The sequence below is a fragment of the Branchiostoma floridae genome, chromosome 4, assembly GCF_000003815.2.
Source record: "Branchiostoma floridae strain S238N-H82 chromosome 4, Bfl_VNyyK, whole genome shotgun sequence".
NCBI classification, from domain to species: domain Eukaryota; kingdom Metazoa; phylum Chordata; class Leptocardii; order Amphioxiformes; family Branchiostomatidae; genus Branchiostoma; species Branchiostoma floridae.
The window spans coordinates 23,138,351-23,153,425 of NC_049982.1; the positions used below are offsets into that span (position 1 = coordinate 23,138,351).

Genomic DNA, 15,075 nt, shown 5'->3' on the forward strand with positions numbered 1-15,075 from the left:
ACGTTAGCTTGAGTCCAATTTCTGAATAATCAACCGCTTCGTTGTAAGCACAAACTTGAGTCTCAACATGTAGATATATGTGGAGAAGGAGACCTCAGCCAACCGTTCACACTTACGCCACATCTTCAGAAAAGACGCTGGAGCCGCATGTTCCCCGTTTAAGAACTTTATTCGAACCGACACACAACAAACATGTTTCGCCGTGTGGCTTCCTCAGTGTTATGGGCTCGAAATGAGTCTCAACATGTTTCAGAAATAGTTGGGTCAACGATTCGGTGACTTTTATCCACAGCCGAGGGCAAGTCTGTTTAGACGGCCCTTCTAAGATACTGTACTGACGGAGTAATCAGGTTATGAATAGAGGTTAAAGGTTAAAGTTGAATAAAAGCGCGGGAAGTCGAAAACTGACTGTATTTCCAGGGAGGATTGGTGATTGCGGCTTTCTCAAGTTCTACCACCTGAACCAACATGAATCTGTGTGATTTTGAAACAGACAATACGAAAAGTTGTGTAGTTGGGTCTGAAGTACCAGACGTGACGAAAGGAGAGCCGTGCTGCCTTGGGATCGACGAGGCAGGCAGAGGTCCGGTGCTCGGTAAGGTGCCCCCCTCCCACCCCCGTCGCGATGTACTAGTATACGGCATTCCCCCTCTAGCTACTGTACCAACTCCAAACTTGACCAAAGGATACAAGATGCCGGTTTAAGTCAACTAGTCTTGGCGTATCATCACACGGCACGAATGTCTCGGTTTGTGTGTGTGTGTGTGTGTGTGTGTGTGTGTGTGTGTGTGTGTGTGTGTGCATACGTGCACCGAGTTACCAGGTACCAGGTGTACCAAGTATATTTTTTGTACCTGCATGATGCACCATTTTCCTTTGCTTTGCAGTCCATATTATTAAAAAAAAAACAATTTAACATGGTTATCCTGGTATATCTGTACCGTTTCAAATTTCGTGATCTGTTTCATAACATAACAAGATGCAACTAATGCAATGAAAAATTTTATTATATATATTTTTTTTGCTGTCAGGAAAAACAAAGAGAAGAGATGTAGAGGCAATGCCATTATACAGTTTAGTCAAGGTTGGTCATGGGGGTATTTTGTGGGTTTTGTGTGACATAATGTAAAAGATGTTGAAGAGACCCTCCAAACTGACAAAAGCTGAACACTGTAGACGCATGTACTACATGTAGCATCCCTGGTCAATCTGAATATTTTGCTTGCCAGAGAATCTACTCACCAGGGTAAGGGGGCATACATGTATGATCAAAGCATAGAGGCGTAGCACCCATGTTCCTCCCTGTAAAAAAAAAGCCCTGGACTTGTACCAGACATGATTATCCTGAGCCTAACTTGTTCTCTTGGTGTTCCTCCCCAGGACCAATGGTGTACGGCATCTGCTACTGTCCACTGTCAGGGCAGGACAGGCTCAAGGACATGGGATTCGCAGGTGGGTGGGACCACCGGGTCCAGCCAATAACTAAGTGGTCAATAACTGCTAGGGTTAGGGTCAGTAAACTTGTGGTCAGTATTCTCTGGGGCCAGGGTCAGTACTCTAAAGGTATCTAACTTGGTCTTGCACCATACAACTGGTCTATGAAAGCTAGGACACACTGTACCTGTGTACTGAGCCCAAAACACTGAGGAAGCCACATGTCTGTTTGTGGGTTTGACTTCTAAATGGGAAACAACTGGTTCCAGCATCCTCTCTGAAGATGTGGCATAAGTGTGTACGGTTGACTTGAGGTTGTCCACTCCCATTTACCTCACTGGATGGTGCTCGTTTGCGCCTGTTTGCGAAAGACAGTTGCATTACTGGTGCCAATTTGCTACCAACTGGCTCAAATTTGTTGGGTACGTTGGGTATGGACAATATAGAGGGGTACGGACACGTGTGTATCTCCTGACAGTTGGTATATTCTGGTCAGTTTGCAGTCAGATACGTAACATTAGTAACCTAGGCCTACTGGAAGCATAGGTAACCTAGTCACTACAAGGTTTAGAATATTGCAGTAGACAGATGAAAAAAATGAATGAACTGTTCCCCTCCCACCTCCAGATTCTAAAACCCTGACAGAGGAGCAGCGAGAGAAGCTGTTTGAGGCCATCGCCGGGGCAGGAGAGTTCATGGGCTGGACCATCCACATCCTGGCACCCAATGCCATCTCCAACTGTATGCTCAGGAGGTCAGGGGTCACATTGCACATCATTGGCAATAAGCATGGTCATGGTTTAGACTGCAAACGTGTAGCTTGATGAATTCTGAACATACATTGTAAAATTGATAAAATGGAAACCATTCATTCTTTATTTAGGTGAAGCATGGTGCTGTTTGAAGTAGCTTAGTTATATAACAATTGATATTTTCTATGCCTTGTAGCCATGGAATAGAAACATTCAATTAAAACTAAACACAAATTGACATTTATTACAAAGGTATGTGTTTCTATAAAACATGGTCTAGGCAAAGACCTGTTTACAAGGGAGGGTTCTTTGACCTCATACATGTACATTTCAAACTGTGAAGCTACCTGTTCTTCCTTGTGGTTACAGTTAATCCATTTGTCAATGTATGAAAAGTTCAATTCATTGTTTTCAATGTCAACTTGCCTGGTATGTTAAATTTGTGGCTTCCTGCCAGATCACTTAATTGCCTACACAAGTGAAAAAATTATATTCTTATGACCTTTATCAGATTTAAGATTTGTGACCTGACTTGCCGTACTGCTGTACGTAGCATCTGTTTTCTCTCTCACGACCAGTAACAAATTTGCTTTTCACTAAATTTCAGTGAGCTAAACTGGCTTGACTAAGATCTTTTTTCACTTTACCTCTCAGGAGTAAGTACAACCTGAACACCCTGTCTCACGACACAGCCATCGGGCTCATCCAAAGAACCTTAGACAGTGGGGTCAATTTGCAGGAGGTAAGACTGTAGATGCTGATGCAGAATGCAGTGACTGATGACTGAAGACTGTTACCTCATACTACTTTGTACTTCTGAGGTCTCCTCAGTCATTTCAGTGGTCTTGTCAAGGCTTGGACTACTGTTACTGTTTACTGCATAGCTTTCACAACAAAACATTTTACATAAAGTTAGATACTTAATGGCTATGGTTTGTGGTGGTCAATAATGGTCTTGTCATTACTAATGTTTGTTTTTATTTTGTTTGTATCGCATAATATGAGTAAACCACGCTAAAAATCAGTTACTCTGATTTTTGGAAAGGGTCAGACGTTTCAGATAGTATCTAGTATATATATCTATCTTTAGTGTGAAGGAAGAAGTGGGGAGCTGGTGCTATCTAAATGTCTGGCCGTTTCCAAAATCATGTCCAGTTGAGTAACTGTCTTTTGGCGTATCTTATTACCTGGGTGTCGAAACTTCTTAAATGTAATGAATAAAGCAACTTATGGCAAGCCAGTAGAATGCCAGACTGATTTGCTCACACCAGGATCACCTATTATTAATTGATAAGTGTGGTGGGTTTCAACAAATACAGGAGCTCAGCCGAACCAAGCCTAAGTACTTTTTACTTGAGCAAATTCGTGTAACATGCCTTATATCACTAGTGCAATATTGAGACCTGCTAGAGATTCAAAGCCAAACTGGACTTTTTGAGACAATTACGTTAACACTAACTACAAGGTCCAACATATGTTTCTAGTAACACAGCGCCTGATTTAATTGTTAGGCCTATGTAACAATGTTCTTGCTGTTTTGTAATCTTTTTTTTTGTGCCCTGACCGTCCTCAGGTGTATGTGGACACAGTAGGTGATGCGACCAAGTACCAGGACAAGTTGAAGGGCATTTTCCCCGACCTTGACATCACCGTCACTCCCAAGGCTGATGCCAAGTTCCCCATCGTCAGTGCTGCCAGCATATGTGCCAAGGTCAGAGACAGTCATTGCATTTTTGCTTAATTTTTTTCACATTACACCGCAGGATGTTAGGGTTATTACATCCATTCAGCAAAGAAAGTTGTATCTGCTTCAGTTCTAAATCTTACTAAAACTAAGCAGTATGTGTAGTAAGGGAGTGAAGTCTGCCATCACTGATTGTAACCTAGGTATTCTATTACAGGTAGCGCGAGACAGGGCTGTGAAAGGTTGGACATTCTTCGAGGAGAAAGATGGCAACTCAATCAGCCGAAAGTTTGGCTCAGGCTATCCCAGTGGTGAGTATGCTTCAACCCTGAGGCGTGTGTAGTATAGTGGTTTAAGCAACTCTGCCTCTGGACCTGGAGGCTGGGAGTTTGAATCCTGGCCATATAAAACCACCATCAGTCCATCACACATTTTAGATTTCAAGTTAAAGACAAGAAGGAGAAGCAATACACTAATGTCTTTGATGAAGCATAGCTTTATATGTTTAACTGTTTGTAAACGAGAGATGATTTAACATATACAATACATTTGTAGCATACTGATTTTTATGCTTCATTATTGTTCTGTTTCTCCCCTTGTTTACTAACAAAACTACAAGTTATAATATTCTACCTTTGATGTAATTGTATGAATATTGCATTTAACATCAACTTCCATAATTCCACCTGGTGCCATAATACTGCCACATTAGAAAAAAAAACCTATGTGGATAAAAAGTGATTTAAAGAGATGCACCATGCAGATATTCAGGCATTCCAGACAATCTTAAGAAGGCCTCTATAACAATTTTTTATGTGGCGGTATTATGGCACCTGGTGGAATTATGAGATTTGGCCATGTTGGCAATATTAGAACACAAAGATAAAGATGATTTATCATCATTCATTTTTATTCTACCAGATCCTGAAACAAAGAAGTGGCTGGCCAGCATGGTGGAGCCGGTGTTTGGTTTCCCTCAGTTTGTTCGCTTCAGCTGGTCCACAGCCAGCAAGATACTGGACGACAAGGCCGTCCCTGTCAACTGGTCAGTAATAATGCAGCAGCATTCATTTACTTGTTTTTTTATTTACTGACAAGCTCCAGCTTTAATTCCAGACATGCAGTTTAAATCAAGAAAACATTAATCCTTTGAAAATGGATTTACAGTTTTAAGTGAAATGAATTGATAGTTTTAAGTATAATATATTAAAGGATATTAAATCTATAGGTTGGAATTAAATGTCTCCAGATGATGAAATAGAAAAGTCGCCAGGGGAAAAAGGTGAACACCAAAAACACACTATGAAGACCTAAGGATTACTGATCCCTTGGACTCCACTATTTGTTACCTTTGCCAGAATGGCAAAAACGTAATATTTTTGCTTGGTTTGCCGTGTGATTTAGTGTCATCATTCAGCCATCATCACACAAGAATGCCTCTGTGGAATGTGTTGAAGTTTGGCATGTGTTTAGTTGTCAATCAGGTCTTGAATGAGATTGAATTTGGGCCCCCTAGCTGTTATGGTGCTGTAGCAGAACTTACGGGTTTTGTATTTTTTATCTGAAGATGGCATGGCTATCAAATTGGAGCGGTAGATAGGTCTTATAAGGCTGACAAAGAAATGACAGAGGTTTTGGCTAGCCTCCAATAAGTCTTCCTACAGGGGTACAGGAATAGTAGAATTCTGAAAAAAAATCGGGAAATTGGCCAGGGAAGTCAGTCCACACTAAGTCTCATGTTTCCCCTCGGTGGCGACCAAGCTCTCTAGAAGCAAAACTCCCCTGGCAAATTTTTCTCTGTATAATAGCCAGCATAGCTAATCTGATAGATACTAGATTTGGGCCCTCTAGTCTGGAATGTGTACATGTCTTATATATAGGGTACCTGGTGAGATAACTTACCTGATCCCTGTTGATGTGTTCTGTCTCTAGGGATGATGAGGATGAAGATGAGAAGGCGGCGACCCCTTCTGTCATGTCCTTCTTTGCTGCTAAGGGAGAGGATCCCAAGCAGAAGAAACACCAGTATTTCCAAGAACGGTTCCTTCACACTGTTACAGACTTTGGGTCTTAAACTGATGTAAGTTTAAGTTGATCAACAATTCATAGAAGCAATGCTCTGATGATGAGATGCAGAAGATCTGTACCAAATAGAAGTAAACTATGTAAACTATATCTCTGTTATATACGTTGTCTGACCCTTGCCTCTTCTCTCATGACCTCAATGAAAAGCAGCCTGCAGGCTGATTTGAGCTTTCATGAATAAACAAAGGTTCAAACTCAAAATAAGCATACACAAGCAAAGAGCTTTCATCAACAAGCCTCCTTGGTACTAGGTTGTGTTTGGGAATGTAAGGTTGGTTACCGTACTCAGATACAATCTTGACCAAAGAGACTCTGAGTCTATAGTAGGTTTTTGTACCAGGATATATATTGTATACGCATTTTGACGTCCTAGTTACGTACAGTTGGTGTAAAACATGAACTTTCTAGACAAACATGGTGAAGGTGGAGTGTTGGTTGATCATGCATTCGCAGAAGAGTCTGATCTGTTGTGAGTACACCTCCCACTCCTCCAGGTACACCCGGGTGCCGTCGCGAACCGTGGGCGAACACTGGCCCTTACGCCGCAGGATACTGACGGAGAAGGTGCCCTGTTTACACGTGCCATGTCCTGGTGAAACATGAAGAAGGATTGCAGACTTAGTACAATTCTATGTAGTACAACATCAGGCTAGAGTTACATTTCCAAACCTGGGCCTGCCCGGGCTGTTAATGAAATGTTAACGTAAAAAATATACACAAACAATGCCACAACTATTCTCTTGCGTTGATTGGTCGTTTGGTGTCTTTTATATCATACTTTTTCTTCCCCAAAGCTGTCTGGCCAGGCCCCGGTTTGAAAATGTGACGTTACAAGGCCTCAGGCCTCGGATCAACTAAAATTGCATCTGTAGTTCAAATGAATTTCATTGATGAAAGAGTGTGTTTTTTAAGTTTTGTCTGTCTGAAATCATATACTTTTATGGATCATACTCAATCTATCAAATCATAGGTCATACAGATCTAATTTTGTGTCAAAATATACGGTTCTCATAGCACAATGGAGACTGCAAAAACTACCAAAAAGTTATAATTATGCATGCATGATATGCTCAATGTTCAGTTGTGCACACTCCATGATATCTAACATCAAGTCATAATTCCACCGGGTGCCATGATACTAGGGCTGGGTATCGGTACAGCGTACCGGTACAAAACCGTTTTTTCTTATTGGACCGGTCCAGAAAAACCGGACCTGAAAAAATTAGGTGGACCGGATGTTGGACCGATTAGAAAATTAACAGATCATTTGATCAGGCATTCACACGTTTTGACGCTTGCAGGTGGAAGAAAATAACAAGAGTGAAGTAGAGTAGAGTTTTTAGTCATTTCTACCAAGTTTTACAGTCATTCGTACAGGTGCAGTTAGCTTTGTATGATTTTAAAACGTCAGTGTAAGTCTAATACTCCACCAAACAGATTTCTTTGTAGTGAAATGGACCATTGGTATGAGTCATACTGCATCAGGTCCAGGTTCAGGTCCGGACCTGGACCTAATCCTCTGGACCTGAACCGGACCTGGGCCTGAATTTTATGTACCGGTACCCAGCCCTACATGATACCACTACTTGAGAAAAAAAATGCCTAAATGTTAAGTTATTTAAATTGATGTACCAATGCAGCATCAGTAATCCTGAGGTACCGGTTTATACACTTCAGATAGTTAGGTGCTTAAGACTATCTTCAGAAGGCTTCTATGGCAAAGTTTTTTTGTAACTGACGAAAGATGGTGGATGCCATCTGAAAGTTTGACCATTTTCAAAATCATATCCAGCTGATTGAGTAACTGCTTTTTTTGGCTTCATTACTTACTTACTTACCGTAACCTTGCACCATGAAGCATCCCCTATCGGAGCTATCAGTACTGCAGATGGCCTCGTTGATGTATCGCGGGAAATAGTCCTCTCCCAGGTCGGTGGTGGCGGCACACACCGTGCACAGCCGCTTGTACCCGTCCTCTGTCACCGTGCCACGCTCCAGGCAGTAGTCAACTTCTGTTGACCCTGAGATCAATAATCAACGGAAACGGTCATCTTTCGTCTACATGTTCACGCCTGACCTATTTGAAGATATGTGGCAGTCAATACTGAGCATAGTATTAGTAAAATCCTAATTAGCATCAACCCAACATGGTCACGGTCACATATGTCGTACGCTCGTCGTACGATCACTAAATTAGGGCTTTTGGGACAGCACGTGTCCTGCAAAGTTCAGCAGTCTTTTCACACGAAAGTCTGCCATAGGTCCTCTGCAGTGGTTGGTTCTGCCATAGCCTGCTTGAAAATTCTATGGCATCAAAATCCTACGACAATGGCACAACGTGTATGGCCATGCTATATCGCTAAAAGCCAATTATCCGTCCTTTGAAATGCAAATCATGGACACCAACATGGCGGTCAACACCTACCTGCTTCATTGATTCGGAAAATGAGTAAAACACCCCACGCGTGAGAGTTAAGACCCTACCTGTGTCGCGTATGATTCTACGGGAGATGTTCAGAACCTCGGGCAGCACGACGCCCCTAGCGAGACTCTCCGGTAGGACATAGCGTGTGTTGATTTCGTCTATCTTCACCTGACGGCTGGAGACAGGAAATGCGAGAAGCTAGGAACAAAGGATGAAAAGACATCAGCGATCGTCCATGTGACACATGGACACTGGATATTATGTCATGTCGCAATTCTAGTTATAGCCAAAGGATTTTCTGTGTCCGTATAGAACGTTTTATGTATTATGAATGGGGCTGGGGGATTCAAGGTTTTGATACCTTTTCCAGTCCTTGTGACAGGGACGCTTGCTTTGCTTCCTGTAAATCGTTGAAGAGTTGCTTCTGGATCTGTTCCTTCAGCACGACATTGGCCAGGTCCATGTCCACGTGACGTGACGTATCAGAAGGGTCCTGTATGAAGCATGAGTCATTGCGTGTAACGTTACTGAACTACAGGTATAATGTGAAGATATATCCTGTGAAGGGAAACTCATGACCTGGAATGTCTGTCAGTTGTTACAAAAGTTTGATAAGGCCCCCTGTCCTATTGACAGTGACTGCTGAGTAACCAGAATTTGATTTGTAAGAATGATTCATGACAGAGTCATTGCGTGATCTGTCAAGCGATTGTAGCATGGCCACAGCCTCCATCGTAAATACTTATTCTGCTAACTTTGAACTACACTTCCTATCACTTGCGATTCTGGTGTTTGCCTTTTTTTACTCCCTGTGATGGCGAAACCTGTCAATTTGGAAATAAACTGTGGAAACAATGCACGTCATGTACCTCCGATCACGTTGCAGCTATACATAAGAAAAGTTTTATGTTTTGAAATGAAAGCACATCCTTCGTGTAGATAAAAAGGCGAGATAGGGTGTTACTGTTCCTTACACCGTACGTCTCTGACAGAGCAATGACGTTAGGAAACTTCCTGGCGTCCTCCCGTGACACGGCCATGTACCGCCTGTTGAACTCCCCACGCTCCCGCAGGATGTTGAACAGCTCCTTGGAGGACCGCGTGTAGCACCTGTGCGGGAGGTAAACATGCGACTAGTACAGAGTACGAAGTACTGGCACAGCCTAGGCACAGGGAGATGGACTTTACAGACACATAAAATTGACATACATAGTTAGAGAGTAAAATTCCTTCAGAAATAGCAAGAAGCTGTTGTCCTCGGATACGGCTATCCTGGTTAGTCCTGTGTTTTCACGATATCTGGTCTTTCCATAGCTCGGGGAGTCATCGCCCGCATGGGTCTGGTCATTGAAATTTGCAAACTTGTTTTTGTATACTTAGTGAAACTCTTTGATATCGTAAATCTGTTGTAATTTGAAGGTGTTCAAACTCGGTCTTACCGTGTCCGTAAGATCTCTGCCTGAGCCTCCTCGGCGATGTCCTTGATGGGGATGCTGACGTCCTGCCCGTCCCCGGTCTTCGCGCTCAGCTGCGGGACCACTCCTTCCACTCCCGGCGGGGGGACTGCCATCATGAACCGCTGAGGCCCCAGCAGTCCTTCGGGGTAACCCTCCGGGTGATCTGAAACAGGCTACAGGAACGATGTCAGAATAAAAGACCTACACAGTTTTGAGGACATGTTCGACGTTGGACCCCTTCCGACTAGACGACAATCGTTGCGCGAACGAGCGCAGCGACCAATCTTGGATTTGTGCTACCCTTAAATTCATAATTGGAGTATGACGCAAAAGTAAAAAAATCATTAGAAAAATCCGTTCTTTTTCTATAAATTCGTTGAGGGATCTGTCCAACTTTTGATCGCTCAGTGGTCGCAGCCTCTATAAAGGAAAGGGGTTATTACTGAAATTCGCTAAAGAAATCAAGCTTCACGGAGGCCGTCGTTGTAGGCCGCTGTGCGATTTTGATGTGTAGTTTTTAAGCAAGTTGGGCAGCTTAACCAAAGACAGCTGACTATGCATACATGTATTTTGCACGGCTACAGATGTACAGCAAGTTCAAAAATGCCCTCCAAGTTTGAGGTGCGACGATCGCACGATGAATGTGACTGGGTCTCAAGCTTAAGCCAGAGAAACAGAGAAAATGATCAAACATATCGAGGCACTGTAGACCCTACGTTTGGGCAAGGTGAGCCGTTTAGAGAATGTTTAAAAAGTGTCAACAAAATATTCATTACCTCCACTGGCCTGAAATTCCTTGTGTCCAAAATCTTGTCAATGTCGACCTCGTTGACCATTTCAGACGCTGTGTAAAAGATCGTGAACAGTTCGTGTAAGAGATCTCCTGCCTTATAAGCCATTAGCCTCCACCAGGCCTTCATGGGTGGTTACGGATTGTGGAATTTGGCGAACGTAGGTTTAATATTAAATTGGTCAGGAGGGTTAGCCCACAGTAAATGTAACATTTCTCCATTTTCTAACGACTTAATATTACCCTAGCCCACTGTGGCCAACACTCCAGCAAATTATTTTTCTCCTTTGGTTAAATCAAGTATTGTTCAGCCAGTGTATCTAGTCTGGTGGAGGCTAATATAATATGGCATACTGAAATTACAAATAGTACATTGCACAATTTGTAATTTCAGTATGCCATATCATATTATTCTCAACGGAAGCTAAAATACTCATTTCACCTGAGTCTGGTGAAGAAATAGTCTTCAAGTGCAATTCCCAATGGAACAACGTGACCGCTCAAACGTTGACCCACCCACCTGACTGACGTGTTCTGTTCAGCGGTAGTGTTGGCGGCATGTGTGTAGTGACGTCACCGGTAACGGCTGCACCCGTTGTAGCTGCAGCTGCTTCTGACTCGGCACCTGACTCGGCCTGGCGTCTCAATCTGGGGACCGTCTTTCTCAGAAACGATGTTTTCAGGTGCAAATTTATGTGTGGTTTTCTAGAAGGTGCGCCCTCTACCGCACATAGACAGCACAGCAGTATCATGGTTACGGTGGAACTTACAACCTATGACAAACAAGAGAAGGGTAGAACATGTTCATTTATACATGATATACGATTATAAAAGCGTATAGCTAGAGTACTTTCCCATGCATTCTACCCTTAACTCCAGCAACTGGATATGATTTTTGAAACGGTCAATCCGAAATACGCAAATCTTGTTTGATAAGCTTACAAATAATCGCACATAAGATACCAGACAAAAAGTTTCCTCAATAAGAGACATTACAAAAGACATATACGTAACTTTGTTCACTTCATTGCTAAGATACATTGATCCTTTGTTTCAATATCCTCGTCCAAATTTTGACAAAATAAAATGCCCCTGCAGTTCCAGAACAAGTCATCTTAGGGTAAAGCCCACACCACTTTCCACAAAGTTATCAAAAAGATCATGAGATAGAATTTCCAGAACAGAGGACAAAAACTGGACGTTCTGCTACAATATCAAGGAAAGCCACTAGGAGGCGCAAGATCGATCTTGTCCTTCCCACGTACCGATTTTCACAATGACACAATCCATTCATAGATTCTCAGGTTATGCTGGCCCAAGTATGCAGCAACGCAAACCAACAGAAAGACCAAAAACAATACCTCCGTTTTCATGGAGGTAACAAGGACACAGCCCCGGGTGGGATCTTGAATTCTTTGCAATTTTGAAGGTATGTAAAAATCTCGACCCAATTCCACAGACTCTGATCAAATCTTAATCTTAATCCAGGAAATAGATACACTGTAAATCATTCCCATCGCATGGGGGGACAGAGTCCTGGAGTGTGATTGTGGATTGAAAACGAAATCCATGTTTAACTGTCCCAATTCTGCCCGATATTCCAAGAATGTGGATGCTAAGTCCCCCATTCACAAACACAATCCCTCAACGTGGCTCATTCATAATTTGGTATCTGGTCAAATATTTGGCGCAGAAATTTGGGACCTACACAACATTTTGGTGTCCTCGAAATACTATTTTTTTCATATCAATAATCAAACGTTTTTAGGCGTAAAGAAATTATAATAAATTAGCGTTACGCGGTGTGCACGCGTTTTATATCAGGGCTCAAAATCTCGAATATTTCATTTCATACCGCTGTGACATTTAAGTAATGTATCATTAGTCTGACATAGGCCCCACCTAGAGTCTCTCGTGCTCGTGCGTAGGAGGTTACAAAAATGTAGGTAACGCAGTCCTGGTGTGTGAACAGGTGTATCCATACGCATGACCGATGACAAGTCGCTTTTCCTACGTCAAATGGGAGTGGTAGGTAGAGTTATATACGAGTATATGCCAAATACCAGTTACTCAAGCAACTGGATGATTTTTGAAATGGTTAGATGTTCCTGGTAGCCGCTACCTTTCTTCGTCTGTTACACTGAGCAGATCTGTTACATAACCATTCTTTGATTTGTAATATAGACCTTACGAAAGTCGCTGTACTTATGTTGTGTATAATAAAGATTTCTATGTAGAGGAGCTGAAGACAAATGTATAAATTGTATACATTGACTAAGGAAGCTTAGGGTGTGGTCACATTCGTCGTCGTACAAATTCAAGCACACTGTGACAGAACCAACCACCAGTCTTCTCGGTAGAAATACAGCTAAATTGCATTGTGCCCGTCTCATTCACGACTATCTAAAGAATGTCCTTAGTTTGAGATCGCACGACGATTGCGCGACTGTTATAACCTATTAGAGCTCCGAAAATTTTAAGTAGCTATTTCATTACACGCGAACTCCGTGTATATCGTCTTATAAAAGTTGATACCAAAAATGGCAGCTTAAACAATATAGTACAGTCGTGATAAAGGTAGTCCTCATGCCAGAAGTTAGATAACTGGAAAAAAAAACACAAATTTGTAACAAAAAGTTTCCATGTTTCGACATGTCCTGTGGTATTCAGAACCCACGTTACAAATCCCCAAATGGAATGTGCGAAAAATATTTGCAGTGTCTGCATATCATGAATATAGAGTGCTTACTTTAAAAGTGAAGAATAGAGGGCCCTTTATACAGATAGATGACTTACAAACAGTGTATGTTTGACCAGTTTCTGTGCCACAACATTTCTCAAGTACAGTTGCCACTGTAATGTTTGGCAGTACCAACACTGCTGACACGTCGGGAGAGCTTCCGGACTGGTTTGTGGGAGTGCCGTCAAAAAACTGCCATTAATGTGACAACTTCGACCCGGCCTTGTGCAAATAACAGTCTGTATAATCTCCGAGCAGATGTAAGGGCCGTCGTACTGTTTTGTTTGGCCTTTTACGTACATTTTTTTCGGCGGCCTGAATTTTCGCCTTTTCCCCTAGAAAGACGTATATAAAAAAAATCCAACTTGACCTTCGTCTTCCCAACACCTACCTACATACCAAATATCAGTGTGATCTATCAAGACGTTCTTGAGTTATGATGACTACATAAATCCGGAAACACATACAAACACGCCCCAAACAATATCTCAATTTTTCATGGAGATAAAAAGTCTCAAAGACACTGAGCCTTACCCTACCTCTGCTTGGAGATTTGGTCTAGTCTTCGCTATTTAATTTCCGTGTTTTATTCAACGTAATCTATTTGAAGTAGAACCGTCTTAGGTTGGAGCACAAGGAATAATAGTGTCTACCAGACTCCAAAGGTCGCTGGATAAACCGTAGAAAAGGAACAAATAGAGGAGTAAGCCGACCAGAGGAGTACAGCCAGCTAGGGAACAGCTCGCGACCTACGTAGAAACTAAAGGATTACGCTGGAAAAGTAAATGTGATTGAAATAGCAACTCCATCCGATCTTCGAACAAACATATACATTGAACCTCGTTGAAGAAGAAACGCAATCTTAACTCAGCTGTAGAAAGGCAAACCGAGAGATTAGAGGACAACGATTCTTCGCACCTGTCTCCTCTCATAGTCATACACTGATACATCATGCCCCATAACCAAGTGTAAATCTCAATCCCTTGAAAAATATAAGCTACCGAGTACCGACCGATATACGCCCATTGTCCCAAGTAAGTTACATCTATCTACTGAAGAGAAGCGGACGCCTACCATATTGTTCACAACTTGCACTTCCCGGCCTTCTTTTCCATACCGACAGCCAATCTAGTATATACACTTCATCAGTAGATAATAAAACAAAATCACGCCACCACCACGAACCACTAAGAACGCGATTTCGGCCCTCAAATGCGGACAGAAAAGAGAGAAATCCCCACAATGAGTCACCATGAGGGAATATTCATGTGGTCCGTCTGTTGCTCCAGTAACAAACACAACCGAATTTGTTTCAATGTAAAACGCCTTATAATTAGCTTGCGTAAAACTTAAAGAGCCTACAAGCATAGCATATAGTACAATACAGTCGACCATTCTTGATCTTACCTTGTGCTGCATGTTTTCTCGCCGTTTTCGCCCAGATCGCGGAACAGAATGTTGGTGACTGAGCAAAGTAAGTGCCGTAGTGAGGAAATCAGTCGTTCTCTTGATATTATTATTCCTGTTTGCTGTCCACGCTGTTTGCCCAGTTCCCGCTCCTTTTGTCCCGTCGTGAGTTCCTGCGTGCCCGGGTGAAAAGCTGAGATCTACAGCTGCGCTTCCTGAGAGTAAACTGTCGACAGAACTAGTCTCTTTGCCGAGGCGTTAACGTTTGTTGCCGAGGCGTAACGTTTGCAGTTGTACTTTT

The 15,075-nt window shown here is 42.4% G+C and overlaps 2 protein-coding genes across 3 annotated transcripts; one reads left to right on the forward strand and one right to left on the reverse strand.

Moving 5' to 3' along the window:
* The first annotated feature begins 286 nt into the window (after positions 1 to 286).
* On the forward strand, positions 287 to 5,945 carry LOC118414461 (ribonuclease H2 subunit A-like). The gene is made up of 8 exons (XM_035818516.1): positions 287 to 595; positions 1,381 to 1,452; positions 2,062 to 2,188; positions 2,841 to 2,928; positions 3,760 to 3,897; positions 4,088 to 4,181; positions 4,792 to 4,915; positions 5,803 to 5,945. Exons 1-8 carry the CDS (start codon positions 469 to 471, stop codon positions 5,942 to 5,944), a joined length of 912 nt encoding a protein of 303 aa, XP_035674409.1. The 5' UTR covers positions 287 to 468; the 3' UTR covers position 5,945.
* Positions 5,946 to 6,002: 57 nt separating this feature from the next.
* On the reverse strand, positions 6,003 to 15,068 carry LOC118414460. 2 transcript variants are annotated; one of them, XM_035818514.1, is made up of 9 exons: positions 14,775 to 15,068; positions 11,148 to 11,400; positions 10,614 to 10,681; positions 9,820 to 10,010; positions 9,355 to 9,490; positions 8,742 to 8,873; positions 8,440 to 8,578; positions 7,794 to 7,976; positions 6,003 to 6,544 (listed from the first exon to the last, which is right to left on the reverse strand). In XM_035818514.1, the coding sequence occupies exons 1-9, from the start codon at positions 14,784 to 14,786 to the stop codon at positions 6,360 to 6,362; spliced, it is 1,299 nt and encodes a 432-aa protein (XP_035674407.1). In that variant the 5' UTR covers positions 14,787 to 15,068; the 3' UTR covers positions 6,003 to 6,359. The 2 variants fall into 2 exon arrangements, with proteins under 2 accessions (XP_035674407.1, XP_035674408.1); XM_035818515.1 differs by lacking the exon at positions 14,775 to 15,068 and adding an exon at positions 14,442 to 14,558.
* Positions 15,069 to 15,075: the final 7 nt, after the last annotated feature.